The sequence below is a fragment of the Schistocerca serialis genome, chromosome 8 (genome assembly GCF_023864345.2).
Source record: "Schistocerca serialis cubense isolate TAMUIC-IGC-003099 chromosome 8, iqSchSeri2.2, whole genome shotgun sequence".
Lineage (NCBI taxonomy): Eukaryota > Metazoa > Arthropoda > Insecta > Orthoptera > Acrididae > Schistocerca > Schistocerca serialis.
The window spans coordinates 519,580,691-519,595,087 of NC_064645.1; the positions used below are offsets into that span (position 1 = coordinate 519,580,691).

At 40.6% G+C, this 14,397-nt stretch overlaps 1 protein-coding gene across 1 annotated transcript in view; it reads left to right on the forward strand.

Moving 5' to 3' along the window:
• Window positions 1–14,397, forward strand: part of LOC126417102 (dynein beta chain, ciliary-like) — a 739,775-nt gene that overhangs the window by 556,283 nt on the left and 169,095 nt on the right. The window contains exon 35 of the mRNA XM_050084997.1: window positions 4,452–5,171. Within this exon, the coding sequence (XP_049940954.1) occupies window positions 4,452–5,171 (720 nt within the window). The remainder of the gene's footprint in view (window positions 1–4,451; window positions 5,172–14,397) is intronic.

Sequence of the window (14,397 nt, forward strand, 5' to 3'; positions counted from 1 at the left end):
TTCTTTGCATTTCTTCAGTGAAGACTCACTTGCTCAGTATGAGCCAGAAACATTGTAGGCCAACTAACTGTAGAAGCCAAAAATTAGCTGTATGGTAAATATTTTCTCTGTAGATTCTGGTCTTAATCCATCCATGTCAATCTCCATTTTATGATGACCACTGCCAAGCTGTAACCTTCTCTGTCTGCGGTGCCTACTCTGGCTGCTCTTTGCCATTAAGTAGTCACTGAAAACTTCATTACCTAACTAAAAGTAACTCTGAATCTGAGAAAATTTCAGAATATTCCTTAATGCAACACCTTATTTTCTTTGATAAACAGATATGATCTTGCCTTCTGTTTCAGGTAACACACTAAACCTATTATTCCTGGCAGTTAGAATATCTTTGTATTACATTATTCTCATTTCACTAAGTTGGTTCACCCTTCAACCCAGTTCATATTTCATATTTTTTAAATTCAGTTTGAAGGGCACAAATATATTCAGAAATTCTGGTGTTCTTCAGCACTGTCTGTTGATAAATTGGGAAATGTTATTTCTGAACGCTTCTTAAATTGTATTATGACTATCTGCTGCACCCTACTTTCTTGTTCAACCAAATATTATTTTGCCTTCTGTTACAGATAATACACTAAACTTATTTATGACAGTTTGAATGTCTTTGTCTTACATTATTTCCATTCCACAAAATAAGTCCTCCTTTTAACACAGTTAGCTCATGTTTCATAATTGCACAAATCTACTAATAAATTCCAGTGCTTTCCAACATAGTCTGCTGATCAGTGGGAGAAAGTCCTTTATTCCCTTTTTACTTTGCCATTGCAGTTGTCCCAATGAAATGCCAAACTGTAAAATTCACATACTGTCCCCAAATTGATAAATCTGATGGCAACATCTTACCTTGTGAACCAAAATACAAAAGTTACAGTGGTGGAGCACATGAGACTACGTTGCACATATTTTGAAATGGTAGATGACACGAAACTCCTTGGGAGACAAGACACATTACTAATGTCTTTTATGTGCAGGATTAAGTCATCATACACATTCATTGCCCCAAAAAATTAACCATTTACAATAATTTTCTGTGATTACTGCCATTTTAGTGTATAATTATTGAGAGTTGATGTGAGGTTATATCATACACAGTGTTTGTTATAGTGGTGACTACTTCATCCTGTAAGCTGATTTATTTATTTTTAAGGTATATTTTTTCATTTTTTGTCTAATGTTATTACAAGACTAATCAAACAATGGAATGTAACAATACCAGAGTAGGAAAGTTACTACTCACCATTTAGCAGAGATGCTGAGCCGCAATAGGCACAACAAAAAGATTCACACGATTAAAGCTTTCAGCCATTAAGGCCTTTGTCAGCAGTACACACACACACACACACACACACACACACACACACGCACACACACACACACACACACACACGTAAACGCAACTTGCACACATGTATGCAGTCTCAGAGAGCTGAGACCACACTGCGAACAGCAGCACCAGTGCATGATGGGAGTGGCGACTGGGTGGGGGTAAGGTGGCGGCTGGGGTGGGGAAGGGGAGGGATAGTATGGTGGGAGTGGCGGACAGTCAAGCGTTGCAGTTTAGACGGAGGACAGGAGAGAATTTACGGAGGGGGTAGGGGGTAAGTAGTGTAAAGGAGACAAATAAAAATAAAAATAAAAGAAATTAAAAGACTGTGTGTGGCGGTGAAATGACTGCTGTGTAGTGCTGGAATAGTAAAAGGGAGGGGGCTGGTTGGGTGAGGACAGTGACTAACTGACTCTCCTGCGCTCTGTCTAAACTGCAACACTTGATTGTCCGCCACTCCCACCATACTATCCCTCCCCCTCCCCGCCCCAGCCTCCTCCTTACCCCCACCCAGTCACCTCTCCCATCATGCACTGGTGCTGCTGTTTGCAGTATGGTCTCAGCTCTCTGAGACTGCATACGTGTGTGCAAGTTGCATTTATATATATATATATATATATATATATATATATATATATATATATATATATATATATATATATATATATATATATATCTATGTGTGTGTGTGTGTGTGTGTGTGTGTGTGTGTGTGTGTGTGTGTGTGTGTGTGTGTGTGTGTGTGTATAGCTTACAAAGGCCTTAATGGCTGAAAGCTTTAATTGTGTGAATCTTTTTGTTGTGCCTATTGCGGCTCAGCATCTCCTCTATATGGTGAGTAGCAACTTTCCTTCTCTGGTACTGTTATTACAAGACTGCAGCATATTTAGTAATTGTACATGTTAATGAAGCTTATTTTCCTTATAGGTTGCAGCACTTACCTTAGATTTTAGATTTTACAGAACTTATGAAGCTAAAAGGAGTGTGTGATTGAACAGAATTTACTGTAATATTATGATTGGTTCTAATTTTCAAAATTTCTTGACTACCAGCATTGGCATCTTGTTCATATATGGCAACAGACATCTGCCTGCTTTTTTTGGCATCTAACAAATTTATGCAGTCATAAATTTTACTGCCTTTTAAAACCTTATTTTTTATTATGATATCAGAGCTCTGTGGCTTTTTAATGGCAGAGCTGTATCTCAACATTGATTACAGAACTGAAATATACATCATGTCATCAGATGTATGTAGACTTAAATTTAGATTGTGGTGTGGGTATTTATTAATATATGCTGAGAATAGTGAAAATCAGAACATCCAGAAGGAATTAAAGAAATTAATCCAATTTAGAGGATATTTAGAACAGATCAGTGGCAATGTGATTACATAGAGATTGTCTATACGAAGACCCACCAGTTCCCTCTTATTTGGTAGCCAGAAGAGTCAGTATTGTGCCAGTCTCAGTCACTGAAGAGCCAGTCTCAGTCAGTGAAGAGCTATCTGAAGAAATGATACCAAGGGTGCTTATACTTTATCAACGTTGGAAAGTATTATATCAGCATCAACAATGAGGTCATTAAAGACAGAGCACCAGTTCAGAATGTTTCAAGGATGAGGAAGGAAATCAGTGGTGCCCTTTCAAAGGAATTGTGTCAGAATTTTCCTGTATCAATTTAGGGAAAGCATGGAAAACCTAAATCTGGATGGCCAGTTGCAAATAATAACCATCATCCTCTGAAGAGCATGTCCATTGTGCTAACTACTGCGCCACCACGCTCAGTACATGTGAATTCTGGTAGGAGAGAATGACTGGTCTTTATGAAATGAGTTTGTCATACTGTGATGTTTTAGCTAACAGAGTTCATTCTGTTACAGCAGCAATGCGTATTGGGAAACAATCAGTAAATGAATATTGTACATGGTGAGAAGTGGTTACTTGATCGTGAAATGTTATCACACACAGGGCAACAACCACACTTTCAGAAGGCCCTAATGAATGAACTTATAATTTTGTCTATGTTGTTGAATAGCACTCAAGCACTGCAACAGCTGGGAATCTGCTCGCATTGGCAGTTTTGGCATCATATTCCTTTCTAAGTGTGTTGACAAAACATTGTGTTTTTGGACAAGTTCTGCTTCAGTCTGTTTTGCATTGTTGTCTATATATGTGGTAAGACACTGCCATGACGAACACAGTATGGCAGTTTACATAAATTGAAGCTGGAGTGGGGAGAAAGGAAAGGAAAGGGAAGAAACTATTGATATCAGCTGCATCGATACTTTGTAGAATCAGTGTTGGGGAGTGAAAATGCGTGTCAGATCAGGATTCAAACCAGGATCTCCTGTTTACTAGGCACTTGAATTAAACACTGTACCTTCCAGACACAGTGTTTATCACAATGATGTGGACTATCTCAGGATTCCTCTCGGCCGACTCACATTCCCACCTAGTCCTATTCCATGCCCTTGATGCTCACATTACTTTGAGATTCCCACAGGACATTGAATGTAATTGTGCTGAAGCTGGTGGATTCATTTCCCATTGAGGCAAATCAATTACATAAATGCGTGAGGTCAGATACCAAGCATTTGTGCAATGTTGCAGCTTGCATTGTTGAGTGGCATAGTGAACAAATGCCAAGTGTGATGGTTTTAGAGCCTGAAATAATAGTTCTTCTGGCATATTTACATACTGTATTTCACAAGTTACTGGTAGCCACATCTGGCAGCTTGTTTTGAAGAACAATGCATTCCTTTGCTTCCTATGCCTTCTCTCTGTCTCTCTCTCTCTCTCTCTGTCTCTCTCTCTCTCTCTCTCTCTCTCTCTCTCTCTGTTTCTCTCTATATTCCATTCCATGGTGTTTACAAGTGATCAAATGATGACTGTAGTACATGTGTTTCATGCCCTATTGAATACACACAAGTCAGAGATCATATCCAATTCAGCTATGCTTGCCATTTGTGTAATGTGGTATATATGCTGTTTGCCCTTGTAATTAGATGTTAGTTAATTTGTAAATATATTACAGGCATTATAATCCTAAGACAATGGTTTTCCTTGCAGTCATTACTTGTGGATACAAATGAGACATCACGCCTTCGGTTTTTCATGGATCTTCTAATGGAGAAAGGTCTTCCAGTGATGCTTGTTGGAACTGCTGGGTCCGGAAAGAGTGTTATTGTGGCAGAAAAGCTGAGTGCATTGCCGGAAGATTACATTGTTACAAATGTACCATTCAACTTTTATACCACATCTGAAATGCTGCAAGCTGTGTTGGAGAAACCACTTGAGAAGAAAGCTGGACGCAATTATGGGCCTCCAGGCAGCAAACTCATGGTGTATTTTGTAGATGATATGAATATGCCTGAAGTGGATACCTATGGCACTGTGCAACCTCACACATTGATTCGTCAGTACTTTGACTATAGACACTGGTATGATCGGATCAAGCTTTCTCTGAAGGACATTCACAACTGCCAGTTTGTTTCCTGCATGAACCCAACAGCAGGCAGTTTCACTATCAATCCACGGCTTCAGCGCCACTTCAGTGTTTTTGCAGTGAGCACTCCCTCACCTGAGTCCCTATTTCATATTTATCATTCTATTCTTAGCCAACATTTGGCTAATCCTATACTGAAATTTAATCCAGCCATTCTGAAGGTAACTCAAGAGTTGGTGAATGCTGCTCTTTTTCTCCATGGCAAGATGGGAGCCATGTTTCTGCCAACAGCTGTGAAATTCCATTATGTTTTCAACTTGCGGGATCTGTCAAATATATTCCAGGTATGTCTATAATTTTGCAATAGACTGCAATTCGATATACACTCCTGGAAATGGAAAACAGAACACATTGACACCGGTGTGTCAGACCCACCATACTTGCTCCGGACACTGCGAGAGGGCTGTACAAGCAATGATCACACGCACGGCACAGCGGACACACCAGGAACCGCGGTGTTGGCCGTCGAATGGCGCTAGCTGCGCAGCATTTGTGCACCGCCGCCGTCAGTGTCAGCCAGTTTGCCGTGGCATACGGAGCTCCATCGCAGTCTTTAACACTGGTAGCATGCCGCGACAGCGTGGACGTGAACCGTATGTGCAGTTGACGGACTTTGAGCGAGGGCGTATAGTGGACATGCGGGAGGCCGTGTGGACGTACCGCCGAATTGCTCAACACGTGGGGCGTGAGGTCTCCACAGTACATCGATGTTGTCGCCAGTGGTCGGCGGAAGGTGCACGTGCCCGTCGACCTGGGACCGGACCGCAGCGACGCACGGACGCACGCCAAGACCGTAGGATCCTACGCAGTGCCGTAGGGGACCGTACCGCCACTTCCCAGCAAATTAGGGACACTGTTGCTCCTGGGGTATCGGCGAGGACCATTCGCAACCGTCTCCATGAAGCTGGGCTACGGTCCCGCACACCGTTAGGCCGTCTTCCGCTCACGCCCCAACATCGTGCAGCCCGCCTCCAGTGGTGTCGCGACAGGCGTGAATGGAGGGACGAATGGAGACGTGTCGTCTTCAGCGATGAGAGTCGCTTCTGCCTTGGTGCCAATGATGGTCGTATGCGTGTTTGGCGCCGTGCAGGTGAGCGCCACAATCAGGACTGCATACGACCGAGGCACACAGGGCCAACACCCGGCATCATGGTGTGGGGAGCGATCTCCTACACTGGCCGTACGCCACTGGTGATCGTCGAGGGGACACTGAATAGTGCACGGTACATCCAAACCGTCATCGAACCCATCGTTCTACCATTCCTAGACCGGCAAGGGAACTTGCTGTTCCAACAGGACAATGCACGTCCGCATGTATCCCGTGCCACCCAACGTGCTCTAGAAGGTGTAAGTCAACTACCCTGGCCAGCAAGATCTCCGGATCTGTCCCCCATTGAGCATGTTTGGGACTGGATGAAGCGTCGTCTCACGCGGTCTGCACGTCCAGCACGAACGCTGGTTCAACTGAGGCGCCAGGTGGAAATGGCATGGCAAGCCGTTCCACAGGACTACATCCAGCATCTCTACGATCGTCTCCATGGGAGAATAGCAGCCTGCATTGCTGCGAAAGGTGGATATACACTGTACTAGTGCCGACATTGTGCATGCTCTGTTGCCTGTGTCTATGTGCCTGTGGGTCTGTCAGTGTGATCATGTGATGTATCTGACCCCAGGAATGTGTCAATAAAGTTTCCCCTTCCTGGGACAATGAATTCACGGTGTTCTTATTTCAATTTCCAGGAGTGTAGATAAAAATATGTATACTTTTCAATTAGAAACAAATATAAGCACAGACAGACAATCATAAAATCTGTAGCATTTTGACTCAGAAGTTTGGTTGGAAGAAAGAGGAAAAGTATGGAGGATATAAGAGCAATCAGACATTAATTATGGCTCTTGTCTAACATACAAAATACACCAGTAGAGTTTGACAGATTAACAGTAGATAAGATTTGAAGGCAAGAAAAGTATTGCTTGAAATATGCTGAAGTTTGGCCAATTCACAAAAAGGCCAAACAAGATGAAATGGGAAACTATAGGCCTTTCTCATAGCTACCAATATTTTTAAAAAATATTTGAGAGAGCTGAATGTGATCGGATAGAAAATTATAATTCACCCCACAACACTGTTTCACACAGTCATTATGGTTTTAGGAAAAGCTGCAGCACAATCCATGCAGTAAATGAATTGGTCACAAAAGTTAGAAGTTGTTTTGGTAACAATCCATGCAAAAAATGAATTGGTCACAAAATTAGAAGTTGTTTCAGTAACAGAATGTGTTATCAGACATCTTTTGTGACATTACCAGAACTGTCAGTGCTGTAAACTACGGCCGGTGTCTTCAATAACTGACAAGCTATGGTTTTCAAGAGAAATCTCTTAGTTAGATGTCATCATACTTGAAAAACAGGAGACAAAGAGTACTTTTTAATAACAGTGGTAATAAATTCCTTTCTGGCAGGAAACGCATACTGTCAGGTGTTCCACGAGTTTCAGTATTGGGACCGCTACTATTTTTGTATTATATGTGACATTCAAATGAAACCCAGTCACTAGTATAAAATAATAGTAACCATTTTATTAGCACAAAAATGTAGCTATACACAGTACACATACTCAAAAATAGTCACCAAAACTGTTGGCACATCGATCCCATTGCAACACCAGCCAGTCGATTCCATCCTTGAAGAAGGTAGTAGGCTGCTGTCGGAATCAGGCCTGGACCCAGTCACACACTTTGTCATCCGTTGCAAATCGATGTCCGCAAATAGCTTGGTTTTTGGGTCCAAACACATGAAAGTCACAGGGTGAAAGGTTGCGACTGTATGGTGGATGTTCCAGCATTTCCCACCGAAACTGCTGCAATGTCATCTTCACTGCACTGGCTGTGTGTGGGCTGGCTACCAGTGACTCACACCCCTGAAAGAATCATTTGTGCCATTCCACAACACTTGAATGACTCAGACTGTACTCACCATACACAGCCTTCTTCCGTCAATACGTTTCACGTCCTCCAACTGCCTCCGCCGCCAAAAATCGAATCACTCCTCTTTGTTCCTGCTTACTCGCCTGCGTATTTGGTAGTGGACGATAAGTTGCATGACCACCTTTTCTTCAGCATGAAACCACACTGGCACTACGCAACATCAAACGGTGTGCACGCATCAGTCTCTCTACTGATAGATTGGCGCCACCATATCTGCAGTTACGTAGTGCCACATTATGTGTAAGTCAAAGGTAGACACACTGACCACGTTTCATTTTAATGAACTTCATACATCAATTACACACCACACTGTGTTCAGGTTCAGGCATCCTTTGTGCAAATGATTCAACAGCAACAGTCTGCTGTAAAACTGATGACAACTTAATCCACCTTACGGAACAGGTACTTGGGGAAGTGGAGGCAAGGGTCAAAAGTAATAATTTGAAATTAAACTTTGCAAAAACATAAATTATTCATTTCACCACAAAACAGTCAGCACAGTGTATAAGTGATATGAGCTATGCAAACAAAAAATTGGATACTGCAAGCTATATCAAATATCTTGATGTGTTAGTAAATAAAAATATGGTATGGAGTTATCATGTAGACAGTATAATGAGTTGACTGAAGAGTCCTGTGTATGTCATGAATGTCTTATATAGTATCACTGATGTAACTGTAAAATACTTTATATTATGCATATATTGTTTCAGTAGTTAAGTATAACATAATTTTCTGGGGGTCTGAGAAAACTAATTTGCTCAGAGTCTGTAGACTACAAAAAAAGATCATCTAAGTCATGATTAGAGCTAAAGAGAAACAACACTGCAAACATTTATTTGAAAAGCTAGATCTAATGTCCCTTCCAAGCATGAATATAGTGAGAGAAAAAGTGAAATGTACAACTTTTTGAGGGCAACTGCTGCTTGCATCAGTATGAGAATGGACGAATGGCAAGCTACAAGTTACTTAACCACGGACTACAACTTTATGAAAAAACTCTGCATTATATGGGCATGAATCTGGAAGGGGAAGTGTGACCCAAATCAATAAACATACTGAAGGAGACCTGGGAAAATATTTAAAAAGTAAATGCTATTATATTGTAGAAGATTTCTTGAATGATGACCATGTAACAAAGTATCTACCTAAAAATGTAACACCACATATGTTATAACCATAGATTATTATTTTTTAATCATAACCATGTAGAGTAATACCTGTCTGAAGAAGCAACAACATATGTATTGTAGTCCGCAGCTCGTGGTCTCCCGGTCGCGTTCTCGCTTCCCGAGCATGGGGTCCTGGGTTCGATTCCTGGCAGGGTTAGGGATTTTCCCCTGCCTCATCATTCATGAAAGTGGTGAGTTTGAACTGAGCAAAGGTTGGGAATTTGTACGGGCACTGATAACCGCGCAGTTTAGCGCCCCAAAACCCAAACATCATCATCATCATCATATGTATTGTAACCTTACATTAAGTTTATTAGTCTGCATATACATTTACAATTGACAGGTTAGCTAAGTCACAATGTTTGATTGTATGAGACAATTTAAATGATAAAATTTGGCTATTTCAGTTTTGATTTTCTGATTCCAACACATTCTCTTAGGTCAAAAGTCAGTACTTGAACACCTTGACACTGGAAATCATTAAATGCACCATACACTAGACAGTCTATTGAATAGCCTCTGAGTAGAACACTGAGGATTGTTGGTACAGGAATCAGACTGCCATTTGGTATTTTCTGTAGCAGTCATTTTCAGAAATGGAATTGACTGTAGGGCTTTCTCAGTATGTTTTTCTGTGGAGAAGGTCTTGAAGACCAGTAGAAGAACTAAAGCCTTCTTCCTGATGAATAGGTTTACGAAGATGAGGCAATGACCTGAAATCCCCTGTATTAAGTATATTGCACTAAACACAACAACTGTTTAGGTATCCATATCTATTGTGAACCTGAGCATCTGTCGCCTTACATGCACAAGTATTTTCACTAAGTGTTACTTCACCATTTTCAAACAGTGAGTCCAGGAAACTCATGGACTTCACATTTCGTAATCAATTCAGAGAAGTTCTGAGATGACTTTTACCACAGTATTAGCACTTTAAAACAGTAGTTACTGTTAGCTGGCAGTTATGACGTGCCACATTTATTGCACTGCTTATGACTGAAACACATGCTGCTGATATGTCATATAAGGAATTTATAATATTGATTTCAAGGCAAATGCCCTATCTGATTAGTAGTATCTGGACGCTTCTACATAAAGTGGAACTGACCACTAGATGTCATGAGAGCAGACTCATCAGTGTAAAAGGAGGTGGGGAGTATTGTGTTGTCAGTTGATAAAGAGTAACAGCAGAATTGATCGGCCATGAGAACTCAGTAACTTCAAACTTGGACTAGTCAGTGGATGTCATCTGAGTAACAAATCCATCAAGGATATTTCAACACTTCTAATGCTGCCCTTGTCAACTGATGATGTGATTGTGTAGTGGAAGTATGAAGGAACAACTACAACTAAACCAAGACCGGGCAAACTTTATGTATTGACTCATGAAGACCATAGAGCATTGTGGAGAGTGGCTGTAAAAAAATTGATGAAATCAACTGAAGAAATCACTTGTGAGGTCCAAAGTAGGGTCCATTACTAATAATCCCTCTTAACACAATATCTTTGTGTAGGAAGTTAAAAAGAATGGAGTGCAATGATCGACCAGCAGTATTTTTGGAAGCAGTTGATATATTCCTTGTGATCCAAATGTCAGCTCCCACCTTAGGAACTTTTAGTTAAACAGCAGTAAACCTCCCACCCCTTGACTCTTTAAGGAATTGAACTCCCACTTATAAAACAGTTTCAAACTTCTGATTACTTTACATATGAGTTAAATATTTGATGTTACGCATGTAAGCAAGAAAAAGTTCAAAAAATGTTTTAAATGTATTTTCAAAGTTAATTGGAAGTCACTCTCATTCTCAAATACTGGATTAATATAGTCTGGGTCATTTCTGCAACATGATTGACACTGCCACAAGACTTATACACTGTTTCTAACTGTAATACTTGGCATACTGTGTTAAAACTTTGGCATTGGATTACACTTCTTAATGAGTAGGTTTTGACAGAATTTTAAAATCTTTAAATTTGATCAATAATTATGTAAAACATTGAACATAAAATTTTTATTGCCTCTGGAAGCGGGTAGATAGGCTACCCATAACAGTGTCCATGCACTATGAACCAGATTAGCCATTTAGTAATATAGATATCTGTCCCAGTCATTACAGATTGGGCCTTGTGGGAATTCAGTTCAATTGCTCTCAATTTAATCTGTTGATAGGCTCATTTTGTAATTTTTATAGATTCGTTTACTCAGGATCACAAATGAATGTTCCTAAGTAGCATTTCAGAAAATTATGTTCAGTTGCTTTATAAGCAGTTACTTTCAACGCAGGTAATTACTTATGAAATATTAGGTTGGTACATAAGTCCATAGCATTTTTCCAGAAGTTTAATAAACACAACGGATACACATAACAGAAACTTTAGTCATCGATAATATACATTGGTGTCCAAAATTAACACAACAAACAAAAATTTTGCAAAGTTGCTTTTATGTTGCTACAAAACAGTATAGACAGGTACAGTTAAGTGGAAACAATATAAACAATTAAGAACATATACAACTGCAACATGCATAACAGTAGGCAAAAATGTTCTTTTTTTTTAACAAATTTGCACACACACATTCCAACAACTGGTTAAGGTGCTCAATATAGGGTGTGACCACCTCTGGCAGCAATACTGGCCTGACAACAGTGAGGAATGCTGTAAATGATGTCATCAGTCTTATGTTGAGTCAATAATGCCCCCTCTTCGTGCAGACCTGCTCGCAGTTTTGGAGATTGGTTGGTGGATGCTGATGTGATGTAATCCATCTCCCTAGTGCATCCCGGACATGCTGTGTGGGATTCAAATTGGGAGGGTAAGCAGGCCACATCAAGAGTGCAATATCTTCTGTTTCCAAGAAACCATCAGCCACCCGTGCTCTATGAGGTCGAGCATTATTGTCCATCAATACAAAGTCTGGTCTCACAACATCTTACAACAACTGCAGATGAAGTCCCAAGATTTCATCACGATACCTGATAGCAGTTAAACCTTGCCAATTCACCTTTGCAATTTCCTGAAGATGGGTTCATATGGTAAACATGATTCCTGCCCACACTATTGAGGATCCTCCTCAATATCGGTCTCTTACCATAGTGTTACAGCCCCAAAATTGTGTTCCACGCTGCCTCCAGATGCGAATCCATCGAGAGCAGCTATCCAGACTAAATTGGGACTCATCTGTGAAAACAACATTGGCCCACTGTTTGACCGTCCAGGTGGCATGTTGATGACTCAGTTCTAGACGTTCCCTCTGTGAATACACATCATAAGTTGACATACAGCAGGTCTCTGACAAAGGCCTCTCATGGGAAGTCTTCTGCACACCATTTGCCTTGATACACTGTGTCCAGTGGATGCTGTGGGCTCACACACCAGTGCCGTGGACTACTAAGGTGGTACTGTCATGCCCTTACAGCCAAATAACTGACCTCTCTTCTGAAGTCACTCCTAGTCAGCCCTGCCCTGGTCTTAGGAATACAGTTTCGGTCTCTATAAAGTGTTGCCAAATCTGAGAAACAACAGAACGATTCACATTAAGCCATTGGGCCACATCAGTTTGTGGCTGTCCTGCTACCATCCTTTTAATGGCCCACCCATGCGGAAAGTCTGGTAGGCATCTTCTCTGTGCTATACTACACTATCTGTGAATGTGTACAAAGTGATTGTGATGTGGGGTACTGGCAAACACTGCCTCATTTTGTAGGTACCCTGATGTCATCATTGGCATGGTTGTCCATTGACTGGAACGCCATCTTCCATGCAGAGCATATTTGTACAGACATCTGGTTGACAGTTTGTATGACTATATCATGAATTAGACACAGGAAGGGGAAATAGCAGTTTGTTGCTTTAATTTTCAACACCAGTGTATTCTCCTTCACTATTTACAACAATCTGCCAATGCTAGGATAACTTTTCGATTCTCCTGACTGTAGAAATCTTGTGGTTTTGAGGCAAAGAACTCATTGAGCCATGTTCGGAGAGCATTTCATCTGCAAAGGAAAACCTAGAAGGTTGTTCAGCACACAGCGTAAAAGGTGTCTGAAGGCACAAGATCAGGTGAATAAGGTAGGTGCGGAATGACTTCCCAACCCATCTCCTGTACAATGCTTTTTGTCAGTCTTAACAGAATGCGGGCAAGCATTATCATGGAGTAGCATCACATTATTCAGTCTTCCTGACCATGTTGCTGGCAATATATGTCAGCAGTAACGATGGTGTCTTGGTCTTGGTCTTTGTACAAAGAATTCCTACTTTGTTTGGGCTCAAGCATTCCTTTCTTTTCCGTATGTTAGCATAAAGACACCATTTCTCATCACCAGTAACTGAACAGTATAGGAATGGTCGATATTGTTCATGAGCCAGTCGATGGTAAGCAGTCAGATATGCACATATGGCCACCTGCTGATTTTTATGATTTTGGCTTAGAGCATGCGGTGCCCATACACCCAAGTTTTGAACCTTCCCCATTGCATGCAAATTTCACATGATGGAATGATGACAGTCAATCACATTTGCCAGTTCTTGATCATTGTGGATTAAAGCATTTAAATGATCTTCATCAAAGGATGAAGGTCTCCCTGAACATGGAGAGTCACTAATGTAAAAATAATCCTTCTTAAAATGAAAATAGCATTTTCTTGCCATGCCATGCCCTGCCCAATGGCATTATCCCCATACATGGAAGAAATGTTTCTGGCTTCCTCCACTGCTGTCACCCCTCTATTGAACACAAACAGAAGAATGTGTCAGAAATGTTCTAATTTCTCCACCTGGCACTCCATTTTCTAGCTTCCGCAGCTCCATTCATTATCTCCAAATGACAAAATGGTAATATGTAAACTCTTATAGTAACAGTGAACAACAAATAAACAATTACAATCAAAAAATAAACCCATAAGAACCAGAAAACCAATATGCAAAATAAAAACACTAAAAACATACACACCAACCTCATATACTGTCACTGTTATGTGGTATCCCACGTTTTGGCTTGTGTGAACCTTAAGTTTTTGGTTCCACTATAGTTATATCTGCATAACTGAATAGTAATGTTATTCCTCATTATGACTGGTTAATTCTGTCATACACTCTTATGAACCATCAGTTTTAAGTAGAACAAAGTATTACAAACATGTAGGCATCCAAGATTTCATTTCCTGTCATCAAACTCCTTGCATATAAAAATAGAAACTGTCCAGCTTCTGCAGCCAAATCTTATTTTCCTATAGTAATAAGCTGCCTCATGCCACATCATTTTTGTAATGATATTGCAAATGAAATACATATATATACTGTGTATGGAAGAGGGCACTTTATATCTATATTAGCAACTCCTCTGTTTTATT